Source organism: Gorilla gorilla, chromosome 10, assembly GCF_029281585.2.
Source record: "Gorilla gorilla gorilla isolate KB3781 chromosome 10, NHGRI_mGorGor1-v2.1_pri, whole genome shotgun sequence".
Lineage (NCBI taxonomy): Eukaryota > Metazoa > Chordata > Mammalia > Primates > Hominidae > Gorilla > Gorilla gorilla.
In genome coordinates this window covers 79694513-79711804 of record NC_073234.2, presented here as the reverse complement: position 1 = coordinate 79711804, position 17292 = coordinate 79694513, and the positions used below count along the sequence as shown (strand labels likewise).

At 39.8% G+C, this 17292-nt stretch overlaps 1 protein-coding gene across 1 annotated transcript in view; it reads right to left on the bottom strand.

Annotated features, from left to right (window-relative positions):
- GYS2 (glycogen synthase 2) overlaps nucleotides 1-17292 on the bottom strand; it is a 70502-nt gene that overhangs the window by 43562 nt on the left and 9648 nt on the right. Inside the window, exon 2 of the mRNA XM_004052856.5 lies at nucleotides 381-562. Coding sequence (XP_004052904.3) covers nucleotides 381-562 — 182 coding nt within the window. The remainder of the gene's footprint in view (nucleotides 1-380; nucleotides 563-17292) is intronic.

Here is a 17292-nt window from a genome sequence, read left to right as displayed (position 1 = left end):
CTCTAGCTTCTTTTAATGTAGATGCCCTAACATGGTGACATTCCACAAGGTTTGGTTGAAAACCTTTACTCCAAGTCTAAACATTTCCACTGAATAATTTTTAACAACACTCATGACTTCAGTTTATGTACAAATGACTTCCTCAAAAACATGTTTACTCTGTAGCTTCTGCTGAACTCCAAACCAATTATCCTTCCTCCTCGGTTTTCACAAGGTGTCTCAAATGCAATCCATTTAAAAGCAAGTTCATCATCTTTCTCACAAACCTGAAAGTTTTACTTAAGTAAGTGAATGGTCTTCTCTTGTGAGTTCATGTTAGTTACAGTCTTTTTTCCCATAAGTTTACTGAGAATTGCCAAGTGAAATGTCAGTTCCTTTACCTGGCAGCCATGCTTATTCATTGCATCCACTGCTCTTCTGACAGCATCATTTACAGGTTCACACTGTTCCACCTGAGTCTTCATATTATGCTCAAAATATGGACCTATCAGAAAATAGTTCTCTCCCCATTCATCTGCTGTTGTTTTGGCCTTTGTCTGAATCACAGTATAGATGCCTCCAACTGTTAAAAGGAAAAAAGTTTCTATTATCATTCAGGTTAGCAATTCGTTTAAAGTAATAAGGGATGGAAATGAGTTCAGATTTTTAAATTAGCATTTAGGATCCACTAAGCCCAAGGATATATTTACCTTTCAAAAATAATAGTATTTAACATATTGTTAAGGGACACCAACGAATGGTTACTGCTTTGTTCAATTCTGTGCATGTTTTAAAGTCCCTTCTAGGTGCATGTGAAATAGCAGCAGGCTGGCGCCGCAAAGAGGTCAAATACTTCAAAAAAAAAGTCTGAAAAGACAACTGGAGTAAAACACTACTTGCCTAAAGCTCCAGTCACTTTGTAGTGCCAAAGTTAGGACAAATACCCATTGTCATCATACATGCCCTCAGCAGCAGAAATCACTTTCACCCCTCTTCCTCCTTCTCCTACAGTGGTCCAGAAGGGGCTCAGGTATGTTCAAATAACAGCTGCTGTGGTTTTCAATTGTGAGGAAATCTCCTAAGGTAAATAGTCATTTATCTTTTAAAGCACCAAGCAAAGTACCTTTTGATAAGGAGAACGTGCTTATAGATGTTCATAGAAGATGCTTGGTCCAACCCCGATGTCAAATCCAATAACACAAATACGTATTTCATTCTCACATGGTATTTCTCTCTTCCTAGTAAGGGAGGAGACCACCCTTCATATTGTTTTATGCCCAATTTCTGCCTCCAAAGAAAGAAGAAGTAAAAACTAAAAGGCAGAAATGAAATCCACAGGCAAACAGCCTGAGACCACATCCTGGGCCTGGTTAAAGATAGACCCCTGACCTGGCCAGTTATGTTATCTATAGATTCCAGACATTGTATGGAAAAGCAGTGTGAAAATCCCTGTCCTGTTCTGTTCCATTCTGATTCCATGCAGCCCCCAGTCATGTACTCCCTTAGAGTTGTAAGCCCTTAAAAGGGACAGGAATTGCTCACTCTGAGAGCTCGGTTGTTGGAGACGTGAGTCTTGCCCAAGCTCCCAGCCGAATAAAGCCCTTCCTTCTTTAACTCGGTGTCTGAGGGGTTTTGTATGCAGCTTGTCCTGCTACACTAGAATCATTGCTTAATTCTCTCCTCTAATATTGCTGCTACCTCTATTAAAACACAAAGCCACGATATATGGATACATTTGGAAAATATGCACACTTTGGATCCAGCAAGTCCACATCTAGAAAACCATCCTGGGGGAAAATTAAGGAGAGTATGAAAAGGATGTTTACTAAAGCATTATGATGGCAAAAAATTAGAAACAACTTACACTGAACTAGTCAACTTACTTAACTGACAGAAGGCTCAATTAGCTCATGTGTCAAATGGGGGTAAAATAATATTTAGTTTGGAGGGAAAGACAGGCTCTAAAAGAGGATTAAAAATTAGACCTGGCCTAGGCAAAGAATTTATGACCAAGTCCTCAAAACTAAAAACAACAAAAACAAAAACAGACAGATGGGACTTAATTAAACTAAAATGCTTCTGCACCACAAAAGACCGAATCAACAGAGTAAACGGATAACCTACAGAATGAGAAAAAAAAATTGCAAACTATGAATGCAACAAAAGGCTAATATACAGAATCTACAAGGAACTCAACAACAAAAAAACCAACCCCATTAGAAAGTGACTGTGATGGTTAATACTGAGTGTCAACTTGATTGGACTGAAGGATGCAAAGTAATGATCTTGGGTGTGTCCATGAGGGTGTTACCAAAGGAGATTAATATTTGAGTCAGTGGGCTGGGGAAGGCAGACCCACCCTTAATCTGGGTGGGCACCATCTAATCAGTTGCCAGCACAGCCAGGATATAAAGCAGGCAGAAAAATGTGAAAAGGCTAGATTGGCTTGGCATCCCAGCCTACATTTTTCTCCCATGCTGGATTCTTCCTGCCCTGGAACATCGAACTCCAGGTTCTTCAGCTTTGGGACTCCGACTAGCTTCCTTGTTCCTCAGCTGGCAGATGGCCTGTTTTGGGACCTTGTGAACATGTGAGTCAATACTACTTAATAAACTCCCATATAGATATAGATATAGATATAGATATAGATATAGATATAGATATAGATAGATATAGATATAGATCTCCTATTAGTTCTGTTTCTCTGTAGAACCTTAATACAGATTTTGGTACCAGGAGTGGTTCTAGAGAAACAGAATATTAAGGATGGAGTTCTTTCATTGGTTTTGGGGTTTCTGGAGTTGGCTGCTTAATATGATTAGACCCAAATATGCTAAGGACTCTTCTTCTAACGGTATGGAGAACACTGATAATCCTTGGCATCAATTGTTTAGAGAGTTATGCAAAATAAATGCATTTGACACTCTTGATTCAACACTTGTGAGAGGCAATGAATTTAGTGACTGTATACATAACACTTTTGACTATATGTGGAGAATCAAGGAACATAGTGAAGTTGGTTGGTTGCTTGTAAGTTCGCTAGACAAAGTGATGAAAGAAAATGATGAACTCAGGAGTATATCAACTCTCCAGCTTTGTGCCATAATCTTATTTGGAGAGAACTTGCTCACCTTTCACTTCCACAAGATATCACACTGGTCCATTACATTGATGACATGCTGACTGCAACTAGTGAGCAAGAAGTAGCAAACACACTGGACTTATTGATGAGACATTTGCGGGACAGAGGATGGGAAATAAATCTGATTAAATTCAGGGACCTTCTACCTCAGTAAAATTTATAGGGGTCCAATGGTTTGGGGCTCTTTGAGATATTCCTTCTAAAGTGAAGGATAATTTGCTGCATTTGTCCACTCTTACAACCAAGAAAGAGGCACAACGCCTAGTGGGCCTATTTGGATTTTGGAGGCAACATATTCCTGATTTGGGTGTGTTACTCTGGCCCATTTATCAAGTGATCCAAAAGGCTGCCAGTTTTGAGTGGAGTCCAGAACAGAAGGCTCTGCCACAGGTCCAGGCTGCTGTGCAAGCTGCTATGCCACTTGGGCCATATGACCCAGCAGATCCAATGATGCTTGAGGTGTCAGTGCCAGATAGGGATGCTGTTTGGAGCCTTTGGCAGGCTGAATCACAGTGGAGGCCTCTAGGATTTTGGAGCAAGGTCCTGCCATCTTCTACAGATAACTACTCTCTTTTAGGGAGAAAGCTCTTGGCCTGTTACTGGGCTTTGGTGGAAACTAAATATTTGACTATGAGTCATCAAGTCACCATGTGACCTGAACTGCCTATCATGAACTGGGTGCTTTCTGATCCATCTAGCCATAAAGTGGGCTGTGCACAGCAGCATTGCATCAGCAAATGGAAGTGGTATATATGCGATTGGGCTGGAGCAGATCCTGAAGGCACTAGTAAGTTACATGAGAAAGTGGCTCAAATGCCCACGGTCTCCACTCCTGACACACTGCTTTCTCTCCCCGAGACTGCACTGATGGTCTCATGAGGAGTTCCCTATGATCAGCTGACAGAGGAAGAGAAGACTAGGTCCTGGTTCACAGATGGTTCTGCACGATATGCAGGCACCACCCAAAAGTGGACAGCCGCAGCACTACAGCCCCTTTCTAGGACATCCCTGAAGGACAATGGTGAAGGGAAATCTTCCCAGTTGGCAGAACTTTGAGCAGTGTGCCTGGTTGTGCACTTTGCACGGAAGGAGAAATGGCCAGATTTGTGATTATGGGCTGTAGCCAAAGGTTTGGCTAGATGGTCAGGGGCATGGAAAAAGCATGATTGGAAAATTGATGACAAAGAAATTTGTGGAAGAGGTATGTGGATGGACCTCTATGACTAGTCAAAAACTACAAAAATGTTTTCATCCCATATGAGTGCTCACCAATGGGTGACCTCAGCAGAAGAGGATTTTAATAATCAAGTGGATAGGATGATCCATTCTGTGGACACCACTCAGCCTTTTCCCAGGCCACTCATGTCATCATCCAATGGACCCATGAACAAAGTGGCCACAGTTGCAGGGATGGAAGTTATGCATGGGCTCAGCAACATGGACTTCCACTCACCAAAGCTGACCTGGCTACAGCCACTGCTTGCCAGCAGCAGAGACCAACACTAAGCCCTTGATATGGCACCATTCCTCAGGGTGATCAGCCAGCTACCTGGTGGCAGGTTGATTATATTGGACCTCTTCCATCATGGAAAGGGCAGAGGCTTGTCCTCACTGGAATAGACACTTACTCTGGATATGGGTTTCCCAATCCTGAACTCAATGCTTATGCCAAGACTACCATCCATGGACTCACAGAATGCTGTATCCACTGTCATGGTATTCCACACAGCATTGCTTCTGACCAAGCCACTCACTTTATGGCTAAAGAAGTGTGACAGTGGACTCATGCTCATGGAATTTACTGGTCTTACCATGATCCCTATCATCCTGAAGCAGCTTTTGAATGGCCTTTTGAAGTCACGATTACAATGCCAACTAGGTGACAATACTTTGCAGGCCTGGGGCAAAGTTCTCCAGAAGGCTGTGTATGCTCTGAATCAGTGTCCAATATATGGTACTGTTTCTCCCATAGACAGGATTCATGGGTCCAGGAATCAAAGGGTGGAAGTGGAAGTGGAAGTGGCACCACTCACCATCACCCCTAGTGTTCCACTAGCAAAATTTTTGCTTCCTGTTCCCATGGCATTATGTTCTGCTGGCTTAGAGGTCTTAGTTCCAGAGGGAGGAACACTGCCGCCAGGTGACACAATAATGATTCCATTAAACTGCAAATTAAGATTGCTACCTGGACACTTTGGGCTCCTCCCACCTTTAAGTCAACAGGCTAAGAAGAGAGTTACAGTGTTGGCTGGGGTGATTAACCCGGACTATCAAGATGAAATCAGTCTACGACTCCACAATGGAGGTAAGGAAGCGTATGCATGGAATATAGGAGATCCATTAGGGTGTCTCTTAGTTTTACCATGTCCTGGAATTAAGGTCAGTGGGAAACTACTACAGGCCATTCCGGGCAGGACTACAAATAAAGGTTTGGGTCACTCCACCAGGAAAAAAAAAAAAAGACAAGACCTGCTGAGGTGCTTGCTAAAGGCAAAGGGAATACAGAATATGTAGCAGAAGAAGGTAGTCATCAATACCAGCTACGATCACGTGACCAATTGCAGCTACAAGGACTGTAATTGTCATGAGTATTTCCTCCTTCTTTTGTTAAAAACATCTTCGTGTCTGTATACACTTGTACTAAGAAAATATATTCATTTTACTTCCTTTTTCCTTTATCATGTGACATAAGATTTATTGACTTCATATCAGCATTTAAGTATTGTTAAGTTTATGTAATAGCATTTGCAATGGGGATTGGTGCATTTTCAATTGCACGAAGGATAGTTTTAGTATGTTAGGCATAATTATGACTAATTGTTGTCTTTATTTGAAGATAATGTATGACCTCAGGGGATGTGTATAGGCTCAAGTTGACAAGCGATGGACCTGTGATGGTTAATACTGAGTGTCAACTTGATTGGATTGAAGTGTGCAAAGTATTGATCCTGAGTGTGTCTGTGAGGGTATTGCCAAAGGAGATTAACATTTTAGTCAGTGGGCTGGGAAAGGCAGACCCACCCTTAATCTGGGTGGGCACCATCTAATCAGTTGCCAGTGTGGCCAGGATATAAAGCAGGCAGAAAAAAAACATGTGAAAATGCTGGACTGGCTTAGCCTCCAAGCCTACATCTTTCTCCCATGCTGGATGCTTCCTGCCCTCAAACTTTGGACTCCAAGTCCTTCAGCTTTGGGACTTGGACTGGCTTCCTTGCTCCTCTGCTTGCAGATGGCCTATTGTGGGACCCTGTGATTGTGTAAGTTAACACTACTTAATAAACTCCCTTTTATATCTAAATCTATATCTATCTATCTATCTATCTATCTATCTATCTATCTATCTATCTCCTATTAGTTCTGTCTCTCTAGGGAACCCTGACAAATACAGTGAGCTCAGGTCCTGAGCAGACATTTTCCAAAAGAAGACATACAAGTGGCCAATAAACGTCAAAAAAAAGTTCAACATCACTAATAATCAGAGAATGCAAATTAAAACCACCATATGATACCTCCTTATGCCAGTCAGAATGGCTATCATTATAAAGTTCAAAAACAGCAGATGTTGGTGAGGATGTGGAGACAAGAAAATGCTTATACACTGTTGGTAAGAATGTAAATTAGTACAAACTTTATGAAAGACAGCATGAAGATTTCTCAAAGAACTAGAAACAGAACTACCATTCAATCCTGCAATCCCACTACTGGGTATGGACCCAAAGTGAAAGAGATCATATTAAAAAAGATATCTGCATTAGTATGTTCAAAGTAGCACTGTTCCCAATAGCAAAGATATGGAATCAACCTAAATGTCTACCAATGGACGATTGGATAAAGAAAATGTGGTGTATATATATTTATATACATATATATTACTCAGCCATAAAAAAGAATGAAATCATGTCTTCTCTAGAAACATGGTTAGAACTGGAGGACATTATCCTCAGTGAAATAACTCAGAAACAGAAAGTCAAACATGGTATGTTCTCATTTAGTGAGAGCCAAGTGGGAGCTAAACGATGAGTAAGCATAGACATATAGAATGAAATAATAGACACTTGAGACTAGAGAAAGGTGGGAGGATAGGAGTATGGTGAGGACTGAAAAACTACAGATTGGATACAACATTCACTTTTCAGGTGATGGTCCACTGAAAGCTCAGACTTCACCACTATGCAACATATATATGTAAGAAACCCGAGCTTGTACCCTGATACAGCTTGACTGTGTCCCCACCCAAATCTCATCTTGAATTGTAGTTCCCATAATCCTCACGTGTTGTGGGAGGGATTTGGAGGGAGGTAATTGAATCATAGAGGAGGTTACTCTCATGCTCTTCTCGTGATAGTGAGTTCTTACAAGATCTGATGGTTTTATAAGCGGCTTTTCCCCCTTTTGCTTGGCACTTCTGCTTGCTGCTGCCACGTGAAGAAGGACATGTTTGTTTCTTCTTCTGCCATGATTTTAAGTTTCCCGAGGCCTCCCCAGCCCTGTGGAACTGTGAGACAATTAAACGTTTTTTCCTTATAAATTACCCAGTCTCAGGTATGTCTTTATAAGCAGCATGATAACGAACTAGTACATACCTTCTAAATATATATAAATAAATTTTAAAAATATAAAATAAATTAGATCTGATTGAAAAGGCAAAAATTGAGCAAGCAAAATATCACTTAATGGGGTAATTACAAAGGGTGAAGAAATTGGGCAAGCAGATGTCATGAGGAGGAATTTTTAGGCAGAGGTAATGGTCAGAGCCCAGGCCCTAAGCTGGAGTAGAGTGTGCAAGGAAAGAGTAATAGGATTGAAAAGGATAACCAGGTAGGAGGACATAGGGAGGGGTAAGGGGAGGAAGACCTCCAGTAAACTTAGGCAGGATATTTCCCGTGACAGCGCTAAACAATAATCACATGTGAGAATACACAAATAATCTGTCGATTACTTGAGCAATACTTTGTTCATGAGCTAGAGCAAGGGGATGGCTCAAGAAATCCTTTGTGAAATCCTGGAGGTAATAAGATCCTGGCATCAATCTTCAACTCAATTGCAAAAAGCAATTTTATTACTTATATATTACTTCTCATTTTTCACTGCTGTCTTTCAAAACATATTCCATTTCATCAGACTACAGGTTTTGATAGCTACTATATTTCTTAAATGTATTATTCCAGTAACTTATACTTTACATAGTAAATCTTATCAATAGTCACAATCAATGGTCACAAGGTAGAACTTCATCTGGAGACATTACTTTTAGCCTGAGCCATGCAAAATATACTTTTTGGAAAATTGCCCTTTGAAAGGCGAGACACAAAAGGCAAATGTTGATGCTATTATATGGTACCAATAGGATTCATTAATTTATAAAGGAGAAGAGCTAATGTAACTCCAAAATGCAAGCAATTTTCATATGAGTCTACACAAGCTAATTGTCCTTAAGAATTTCATCTTTAAGGAAAAGTTTTTTACTGTATCAAAAAGAAGTTTAAACTGTCATTGAGCAGAGTCTGATAATAAGGACACTGTCAAATCACAGTTCAGATGTTATGTGATGAGGACAGAATAGAACACATGAGGAGGAAGCAGAAACTTCTAGACTGGACAAGAACAGACATGATTAACTTAACCATCCAACAATAAATCTAAGTTAACATAAATTGATGTCATCTACTACACCTAAGTATTTCCTCAAATTCTGGACAATTTTAGAAACCATCAAAATTATTTGTTGAGGAAAAATAAACTTAGCCAATTTGCAAGGGCAACTAAAATGAAGAACTTTTCTTTAAAGTGTGGGAGTCACATCTTAGCAACATATTTAAATATATCTAAGCTTTCTTCAAAACCACTATCCACAAAAATGCAAAATTTCCAAAGAATTTCTCCTCTTCTGTAGACTTATTTTCTTCATCTTCATCTTTTCCAGGAGAATATACCATAAGTTTCTGATGGTACACATTTATTAGATGTTTTATTTACATTTTTTATCCTTGAAAACTCTTTTTATTTGCAACTATGCATCTTGCTCAGAGATCTTAAAACATCCTTGTTTGTTAGACTACGTATTTCAAATTCATATACACTTTGGTAGATGCAAACATTTTTATTTGCTGAAGAACATAAGGGGGAAATAGAAATTCTTTATTTGAAGAAACAAATGATTTGATTTGGGAAATGAAATGAAAAGAAAAGCATAGTTAACTAATTTGCTACTTCTTTTACTCATCTGAGGCCTTCAGATAGTCCCCCATATAGCCTTAGAGTGTTTAAAATATGATTATGCTCTTTCAGTCTATTAGAAATAAAAACATAAAGCTTAAAAAATTTCAAGGGAAGGGGCTTGAAGATGACTGACTAAGGGCAGCTGACACTTGCCTCCTCCACAAAGAACCAAAATAGTAAGTAGAAAATCCCACATAAGAGAGAATTCTGGAATTCAACAGAGAAGTGACAGGAAGCATCTAAGGCAATGAAGGGGAGGGAAGCAAGGAAGCCTACCCAGTCGGGATCCTCTGTGAGGCCAGAGAGGCTCCCCAGTGCATCGAAAGGTAAGTGACTGACTCCCAGTGGTCCACATCTGCATTATGGACTCCAGGAATCCTAGCCACAGGAGAGTCCCTTGACCATGCAGGCCTTGAGACTAACATAAGGAACTGCCCAGCGATCGCACAAAGGCATTGCTCCAGAGAAGGAGCTCTCACTGGGTCCCACCCCTGCCATCCCCATTACTGAGCAGCAAGGTGCCATTTTGAGAGCCCAACACCCACCAGATGACATCGTTCCTCAGACCCCAACATCATCTGCATCTCTACATCCCTGAAGCTCTGCTGACATCCCCCACCCACAGCTGAGTGCTACTGCTGGCTGCTGTCACCAGGGATAAAGTGTGTCATTAGAAGTGGACTGCCCCACCCCCAGTAGCGGGGCTGCTACACATTTATAAGCTCCCCAAGAAAATGCTACCCCACTTGCAGCCACCATCTGGGGCTGAAACACATGCCCACCAGCAACCCGTTTATAGCTGCTGCCACTGAAAGCAACACACCCCGCACCTCTTCAAGAGCAGGGCAGCAATGCAGTAGCTGCTAATTCACTCAGGCATTCTGCTGGGGGCCTGAGGATCACTCCACTCCAGCCTATGATAGCCAGTGTCCACACACACCACTGAGTGGCCTGAGGTCAGGAACACCCAGCCTGGCTTTGCCTTCCTCAATGCCTAAGCAAGTTGTCTGGGAACCCAGAGACAGCCTTGTGCCATCCACCATGACTGGTACCTAAGCAACCCTCCCAGAAGCCTGATGATGGGCCTACCCAATCTGCCACTGCCATCACAACTGGCACCTCCTGCATGTGCCACCTGTGGGTCTGAAGACTGGCTCATTCAGCCCTTGCAGCCACCACCAACACCAGTGCAGACTGCTTGGGAGCCAGAGGGTTGTCCTGCAGTTGCTACAGCCATCACCCTCACCACACCCACTGCCCAGAAGCCTGAGGACCCACATACCAGCCCAGTCTACTATGGCCACTACTGACACCCAAGCAAACTTCCTGAAGGCCAAACAATCAACCCAACTAGACTCATTACCATCAGTGCCAACGTACACAGCCATGGGGCCCAAGGACAGGAATGCTAGGCCCACCACCACCACTGGGGCCAAGGACTGGCCCACTTGATATTCTTGTCTCCAGCACAACCTCATCACCACCTTCACTAACAAATGCACCCTAAGCCACTGAAAAAATCACAGACACTGATGATACTGTTGGCAGTTGAAAAAAATAATATGAAGACTATGCTGCTGTATGCACCTAGAAATCAAAATCAAAGTGCCCTACTCAATCAACACCAAGATACATCTTCAGAAAAAAGTCTTCCCCTACAAAAACAAATTTACAAAACTGGAAGCAGCAATCATTACACCAGATGCATAGATATCAATGCAAGAACAAAATAAACATAAAAAGTGAAGAAATATGACACTTCCAAAGGAATTTAATAATTCTTCAGCAAAATATGCCAGTGGAAAAAAAAAGACATTTATAAAATTCTGGAAAAAAGAATCAAAAATGTTGATATTAAGGAAGCTCAGTGAGACACAGGAGAACTCAGATAAACAATAAAAAGAAATCAGAAAAACAATTCAGGATATGAATGAGAAATTTACCCAAGAGATAGATACGATAAGAATGAACCAAACAGAAATTCTGTAACTGAAGAGTTTATTGAAAGAAATACAAAATACATTCAAAAACTTCAACAATAGATCAGATCAAGCAGAAGAAAAATTTCAGAACTTGAAGACAGGTCTTTTAAAATTACCTGGACAAATGATAGAAAGGAAAAAAAAAGAATGAACATAGTGTATGTGACATATGAGGCACTATAAAGTGAACAAATATTCAAATTTGCAGTTTCCCAGAAGGTAAAGAGAACATGAAAGGTGTAGGAAACCTACATAACAACACAATAGCTGAAAACTTTTCAAGTCTAGCAAGAAATGTAGACATCCAGACACATGAAAATCAGAAATTCCCAAATAATATAATGCAAAAAGCTCTTCTCCACAGCACATTATAGTCAAACTGTCAAAAGCCAAAGAGTAAGAATTCTAAAACAGCAAGCAAAATGTCTAGTCACTTATAAGGGAACTTCCACAAGATTAACAGATTAACAGCAGATTTCTCAGCAGAAACCTCACAGGCCAGGAGAAGATGGGATGATATATTCAAAATAGTGAAAAAATAGTGAAAGAAAAAAATGACACCAAGGATGTTATACCCAGCAACATTGTTCTTCAAAAACGAAGGATAAATAAAATCTTTTCTGGGCAAGAAAAATTTGAAGGAATTCACCATCACTAGACTGGCTTTACAAGAAATATTTAAGGGAGTCCTACACATGAAAGTGACAGGACACTGCCATTATGAAGACACACAAAGGTATACAACTAACTGGTAGAGCAAAACACAAATAAAGAAGAGAAAGAACTCAAATGTTACCACTACAGAAAATCACCAAACCACAATCATAAACAATAAGAAAGAAAAAGAGAAAGAAAGAAGAAAGAAAGAGAATGAAAGAAAGAAAGAAAAGGAAGGAAGGAAGAAAAAAACACAAAACAAACAAACAAAAAAAACAAAACAACCAGGAATCAATTAACAAAATGGCAGGAATAAGCTCTCACATGTCAATAATAGCCTTGCATGTAAATGGATTAAATTGTTACTTGAAAGATATAGACTGGCTAAATAGATTTAAAACAAAAATATGACCCAATTGTAAGCTGCCTATAAGAAACTTATCTCACTTGTAAAGATAAATATAGACTGAAAGTAAAAGGATGAAAGATCTTCCATACAAAGAGAAACCAAAAATGAGCAAAAGCAGTTATACCAATAACAGATAAAATTGACTTTAAATAAAAAACACTAAGAGACAAAAGTCATTACATAATGATAAAAGGAACAATTCAGCAAGAGTATATAACAATTCTAAACATTCACACTCAACACCAGAGCATCCAGATATGTAAAGCAAATGTTATTAGATATAAAGGGTGAAATAGAATCCAATACAATAATAGTTGGGGATTTCAACATTCTAATCTCAGCATCAGATAGATCATCTAGACAGAAAATTAACAAAGAAACATTGGATTTAAACTTGACTTTAGACCAAATGGATCTAACATTTACACAATATTTCATCCAACAGCTACAGAATATATTTATCTCATCAGCACATGAAGCATTCCCCAGGATACACCATATGTTAGAACACAAAAGAAGTCTCAACTAATTTGAAATATTTGAAATCATATTAAGCATCTTCTCAGACCACAATGGAATAAAACTAGAAATCAATAACAAGAAAAACTTTAAAACCTATACAAATACATGGAAATTAAACAACATGCTCCTGAATGAACGTTATGTCAAGAAGAAAATTAAGAAGGAAATTAAAAATTTTTTGAAACAAATGAAAATTGAAATACAACATACGAAAAGCCATGGGATACAGCAAAAGCAGTGCTAAGAGAGAAGCTTATCAATAAACACTTAAATTAAAAACATAGAAAGATTTCAAATATATAATCTAATCATGTACCTCAATAAACTAGAAAAGCAAGAACAAAACCCAAAACTAGCAGAAGGAAAGAAAAAATGAAGAACAGAAGAACTTAATGAAATAGAGAAAAACAACAACAACAAGGGATTAGCAAAATGAAAAGTTGTTATTTAAAAAAGATAAAATGGATATATCTCTAGCTAGACTAACCAAGAAAAAGAGAAGAGACTCAAATAAAGAAAATCAGAAATAAAAAAGAAAATATATTACAACCGATACCACAGAAATAGAAAAGATTATCAGAGACTATTATGAACAACCATACACTAAAAAACTGAAAAATCCAGAGGAAATTAATAAATTTCTGGACACATACCACCTACCAAGATTGAATTAAGAAAGAATAGAAAACCTGAACAGACCAGTAATGAATAATGAAATTGAATCAGTAGTAAAAAGTCTCCCAACAAAGAAAATTTCAAGACCAGATGGCTTTACTGTCAAATTTTACCAGACTTTCAAAGAAAACTAACAAGTCTCCTTAAATTCTTTTAAAAATTAAACAGGAAGGAATTCTCCCTAACTCATTCTCTGAGGCCAGTATTATCCTGATTCCATAACCTGACAAGGATGCAAGTAAAAATAAAACTGCAGATCAATATCCCTGATGGAACATAGGTGTGAAAATCCTCAACAAAATACTAGCAAACTGAATCCAACAGTACATCCAAAAGATAATACACCATGATCAAGTGGGATTTATACTAGGGATGCAAGAACAGTTCAAATCAATAAATGTGATACATCACATCAACAAAAAGAACAAAAACCATATGATCATCTCAATAGATACAGAAAAAGTATTTGATAAAATTTAACATTCCTTCATGATAAAAACTATCTGCAGCCAATCATAGAAGGAACATATCTCAATATAATAAAAGTCATATATGACAAACCCACAGCTAACATCATACTGAATTGGGAAAAGATGGAAGCCTTTCCTCTAAGAACTGAAACAAAATAAGGATGCCCACTTCCATCACTCCTATTCAATATAATACTGGAAGTCCTAGCCACAGCTTTCAGGTCAGAGAAAGAAAGAAAGAAAAGGCATGCAAATATGAAAAGATGAAGTCAAATTGTCCATCTTTCCAGATGACCTGATTTTATACCTGGAAAAACCAAGACTCCACCAAAGCACTCTTAGCGCTGAAAAATAAATTCAGTAAAGTTACAGGAGACAAAATCAGCATATGAAACAAGCAATGTTTCTACACACCAATAATAAACTAGCTGAGAAGGAAATTAAGAAGGCAATCCCATTTACAATAGCTAAAAAATAAAATATTTAGGGATAAATTTAACCAAGGAACTGAAAAACCTCTATTCGGAAAACTACAAAACACTGATAAAAGAATTGAAAAGGACAGAAACAAATGGAGAGATATCCCATGCTCACGGATCAGAAAAATTAATATTGTTAAAACGGCCATACTACCCAAAGCAATCTACAGATTCTATATGACCGCTATCAAAACAGCAATGTCATTTTTCACAGAAATAGAAAAACCAATCTAAAATTTGTATGAAATTAAAAAATAGCTCCAATAGCCAAAGTCATCCTGTGAAAAAAGAACAATGCTAGAGGTATCATACTACCTGATTTCAAAGTATATTACAAAAGTATAGGAACCTAAACAGCATGATACTGACATTAGAACAGACACTTAGACCAATGGAAGAGAATAGAGAACCTAGAAGTGCATCCACATATTTATAGCCAACAGATTTTCAACAAAGGTGACAAGAATATACATTGAGGAAAGGACACAGTGTTCAAGAAATGGTGCTGAAAAAATTGGATATCCATTGGATATCCATGTGCAAAAGAATAAAACTGGACTCCTGATATGGTTTGGATGTTTGTTCCCTCCAAATCTCTTGTTGAAATATAATCCCCAACTTCTCAGGATCTTGGCGGATGGGAGGTAGGACTAGATTGCAGTTCCAACTCAGACGGACAGAGCAGCATGTGGAGGCTTGCATTGTGAATTTTAGCTCCAGATAGACTGCAAGAACAAACCAGCTATCCTGAGAGGACCCACAGACCCTCTGAAGGAAGTAGATTGCTCCTGCAGGACCCAGGAGACACCCCAAATACTGTGAGTGCCCCAACTGCGGAAGTGGAAAAGGGAGATCCTCCTCTCCTAAACACACACCCCCACTGGAGAAACTGAAGGTCTGTTTGTGGGAGAAGTTTCTGACCTTACCTGGAGTTGAGTTAACTTAGAGAGCTGAGCAAAATACAGATGTAGAGGAAGCAGTGAGAAAGGCCCTGGGAGCTCACTGGGTCCCTGAGCAGGCCATTCCTGCCTGGCATAGCAGGGATCCATCAGGAGGGCAGCCAGAGAAGCAGGAGAAAACACCACAGGGAGAAGGAAGTCTCCAGCTGAGCTTCATGACAATTTGAATCCAATGAGAAGCCTCCTGGCCAGAACTTGAGGCAGGGTGTGAATTCTCAAACTCTTTCACAGCTAGAAGGCAGGTAGCCTGGGGCAAGTTCTCAAGCCCAGCTCGCCCACCACCTAAAAACAGGCTTGGGGCTGTTAGTGGGGGCATGGTGGGAGTAAGACCAGCCCTTGGGTTTGCATGGAAGCTGCGTGAGGCCTGTGACTTCTGGCTTTTCCCCACTTCCCTGACAGCATGCATGACTCAGCAGAGGCAGTCATAATTCTAGGTACACAACTCCATTGACCTGGGAACGTCACCCCCATCACCCCCTGCAGCTGCAGCAAGACCTGCCTAAGGAGAGTCTGAGCTCAGACACCCCTAGCCCTGCCTCCACCTAGTGGTCCTTCCCTACCCACCCGGGTAACTGAAGACAAAGGGCATATAATCTTGGGAGTTCAAGGACCCTGCCCACTGCCAGTTCCTCTCCATACTACCACAGCTGATGCTCTCTGGAAAGCATCACCTCCTGGCAGGAGGCTAACCAGCACAAAAATAGAGCATGAAACCATCAAAGCTAAGAACCCTCACAAAGTTCATTTTGCCCCCCTGCCATGCCCAACGGAGTAAGTGCTGGTATGCACAGCTGAGAGACCCATAGATGGTTCACATCACAGGACTTTTTGCAGAGAACCCCCAATACCAGCCTGGAGGTGAGTAGACTTGCTGGGTGGCTAGACCCAAAAGAGAAACAACAATCACTGCACTTTGGCTAACAGGAAGCCACATCCATAGGAAAAAGGGGAGAGTACTACATCAAGGGAATACCCCATGGGACAAAAGAATCTGAACAACAGCCTTCAGCCCTAGACCTTCCCTCTGACAGAGCCTACCCAAATGAGAAGGAACCAGAAAAACAACTCTGGTAATATGACAAAACAAGGCTCTTTAACACCCCCCAAAAAATCACACTAGTTCACAGCAATGGATCCAAACCAAGAAGAACTCCCTGATTTACCTGAAAAACGATTCAGGAAGTTAGTTATCATGCTAATCAAGGAGGCGCCAGAGAAAGGTGAAGACCAATGCAAGGAAATCCAAAAAAAGATACAAGTAGTGAAGAAAGAAATATTCAAGGAAATAGATACCATAAAGAATAAGCAATCAAAAATTTGGAAAACACTGGACACACTTATAGAAATGCAAAATGCTCTGGAAAGTCTCAGCAATAGAATTGAACAGGTAGAAGAAAGAAATTCAGAGCTTGAAGATGAGGTCTTTGAATTTACCCAATCCAATCAGCACACACACAAAAGAATAAGAAAATATGAACAAAGACTCCAAGAAGTCTGGGACTATGTTAAATGATCAAACCTAAGAATAATCAGTGTTCCTGAGGAAGAAGAGAAATCTAAAAGTTTGGAAAACATATTCAGAGGAATAAATGAGGAAAACTTCCCTGGCCTTGCTAGAGTCCTCAACATTCAAATACAAGAAGTACAAAGAACACCTGGGAAATTCATTGCAAAAAGATCATCACCTAGGCACGTTGTCATCAGGTTATCTAAGGTTAAGAAAAAGGAAAGAATCTTAAGAGCTGTGAGACAGAAGCACTAGGTAACCTTTAAAGGAAAACCTATCAGATTAACAGCAG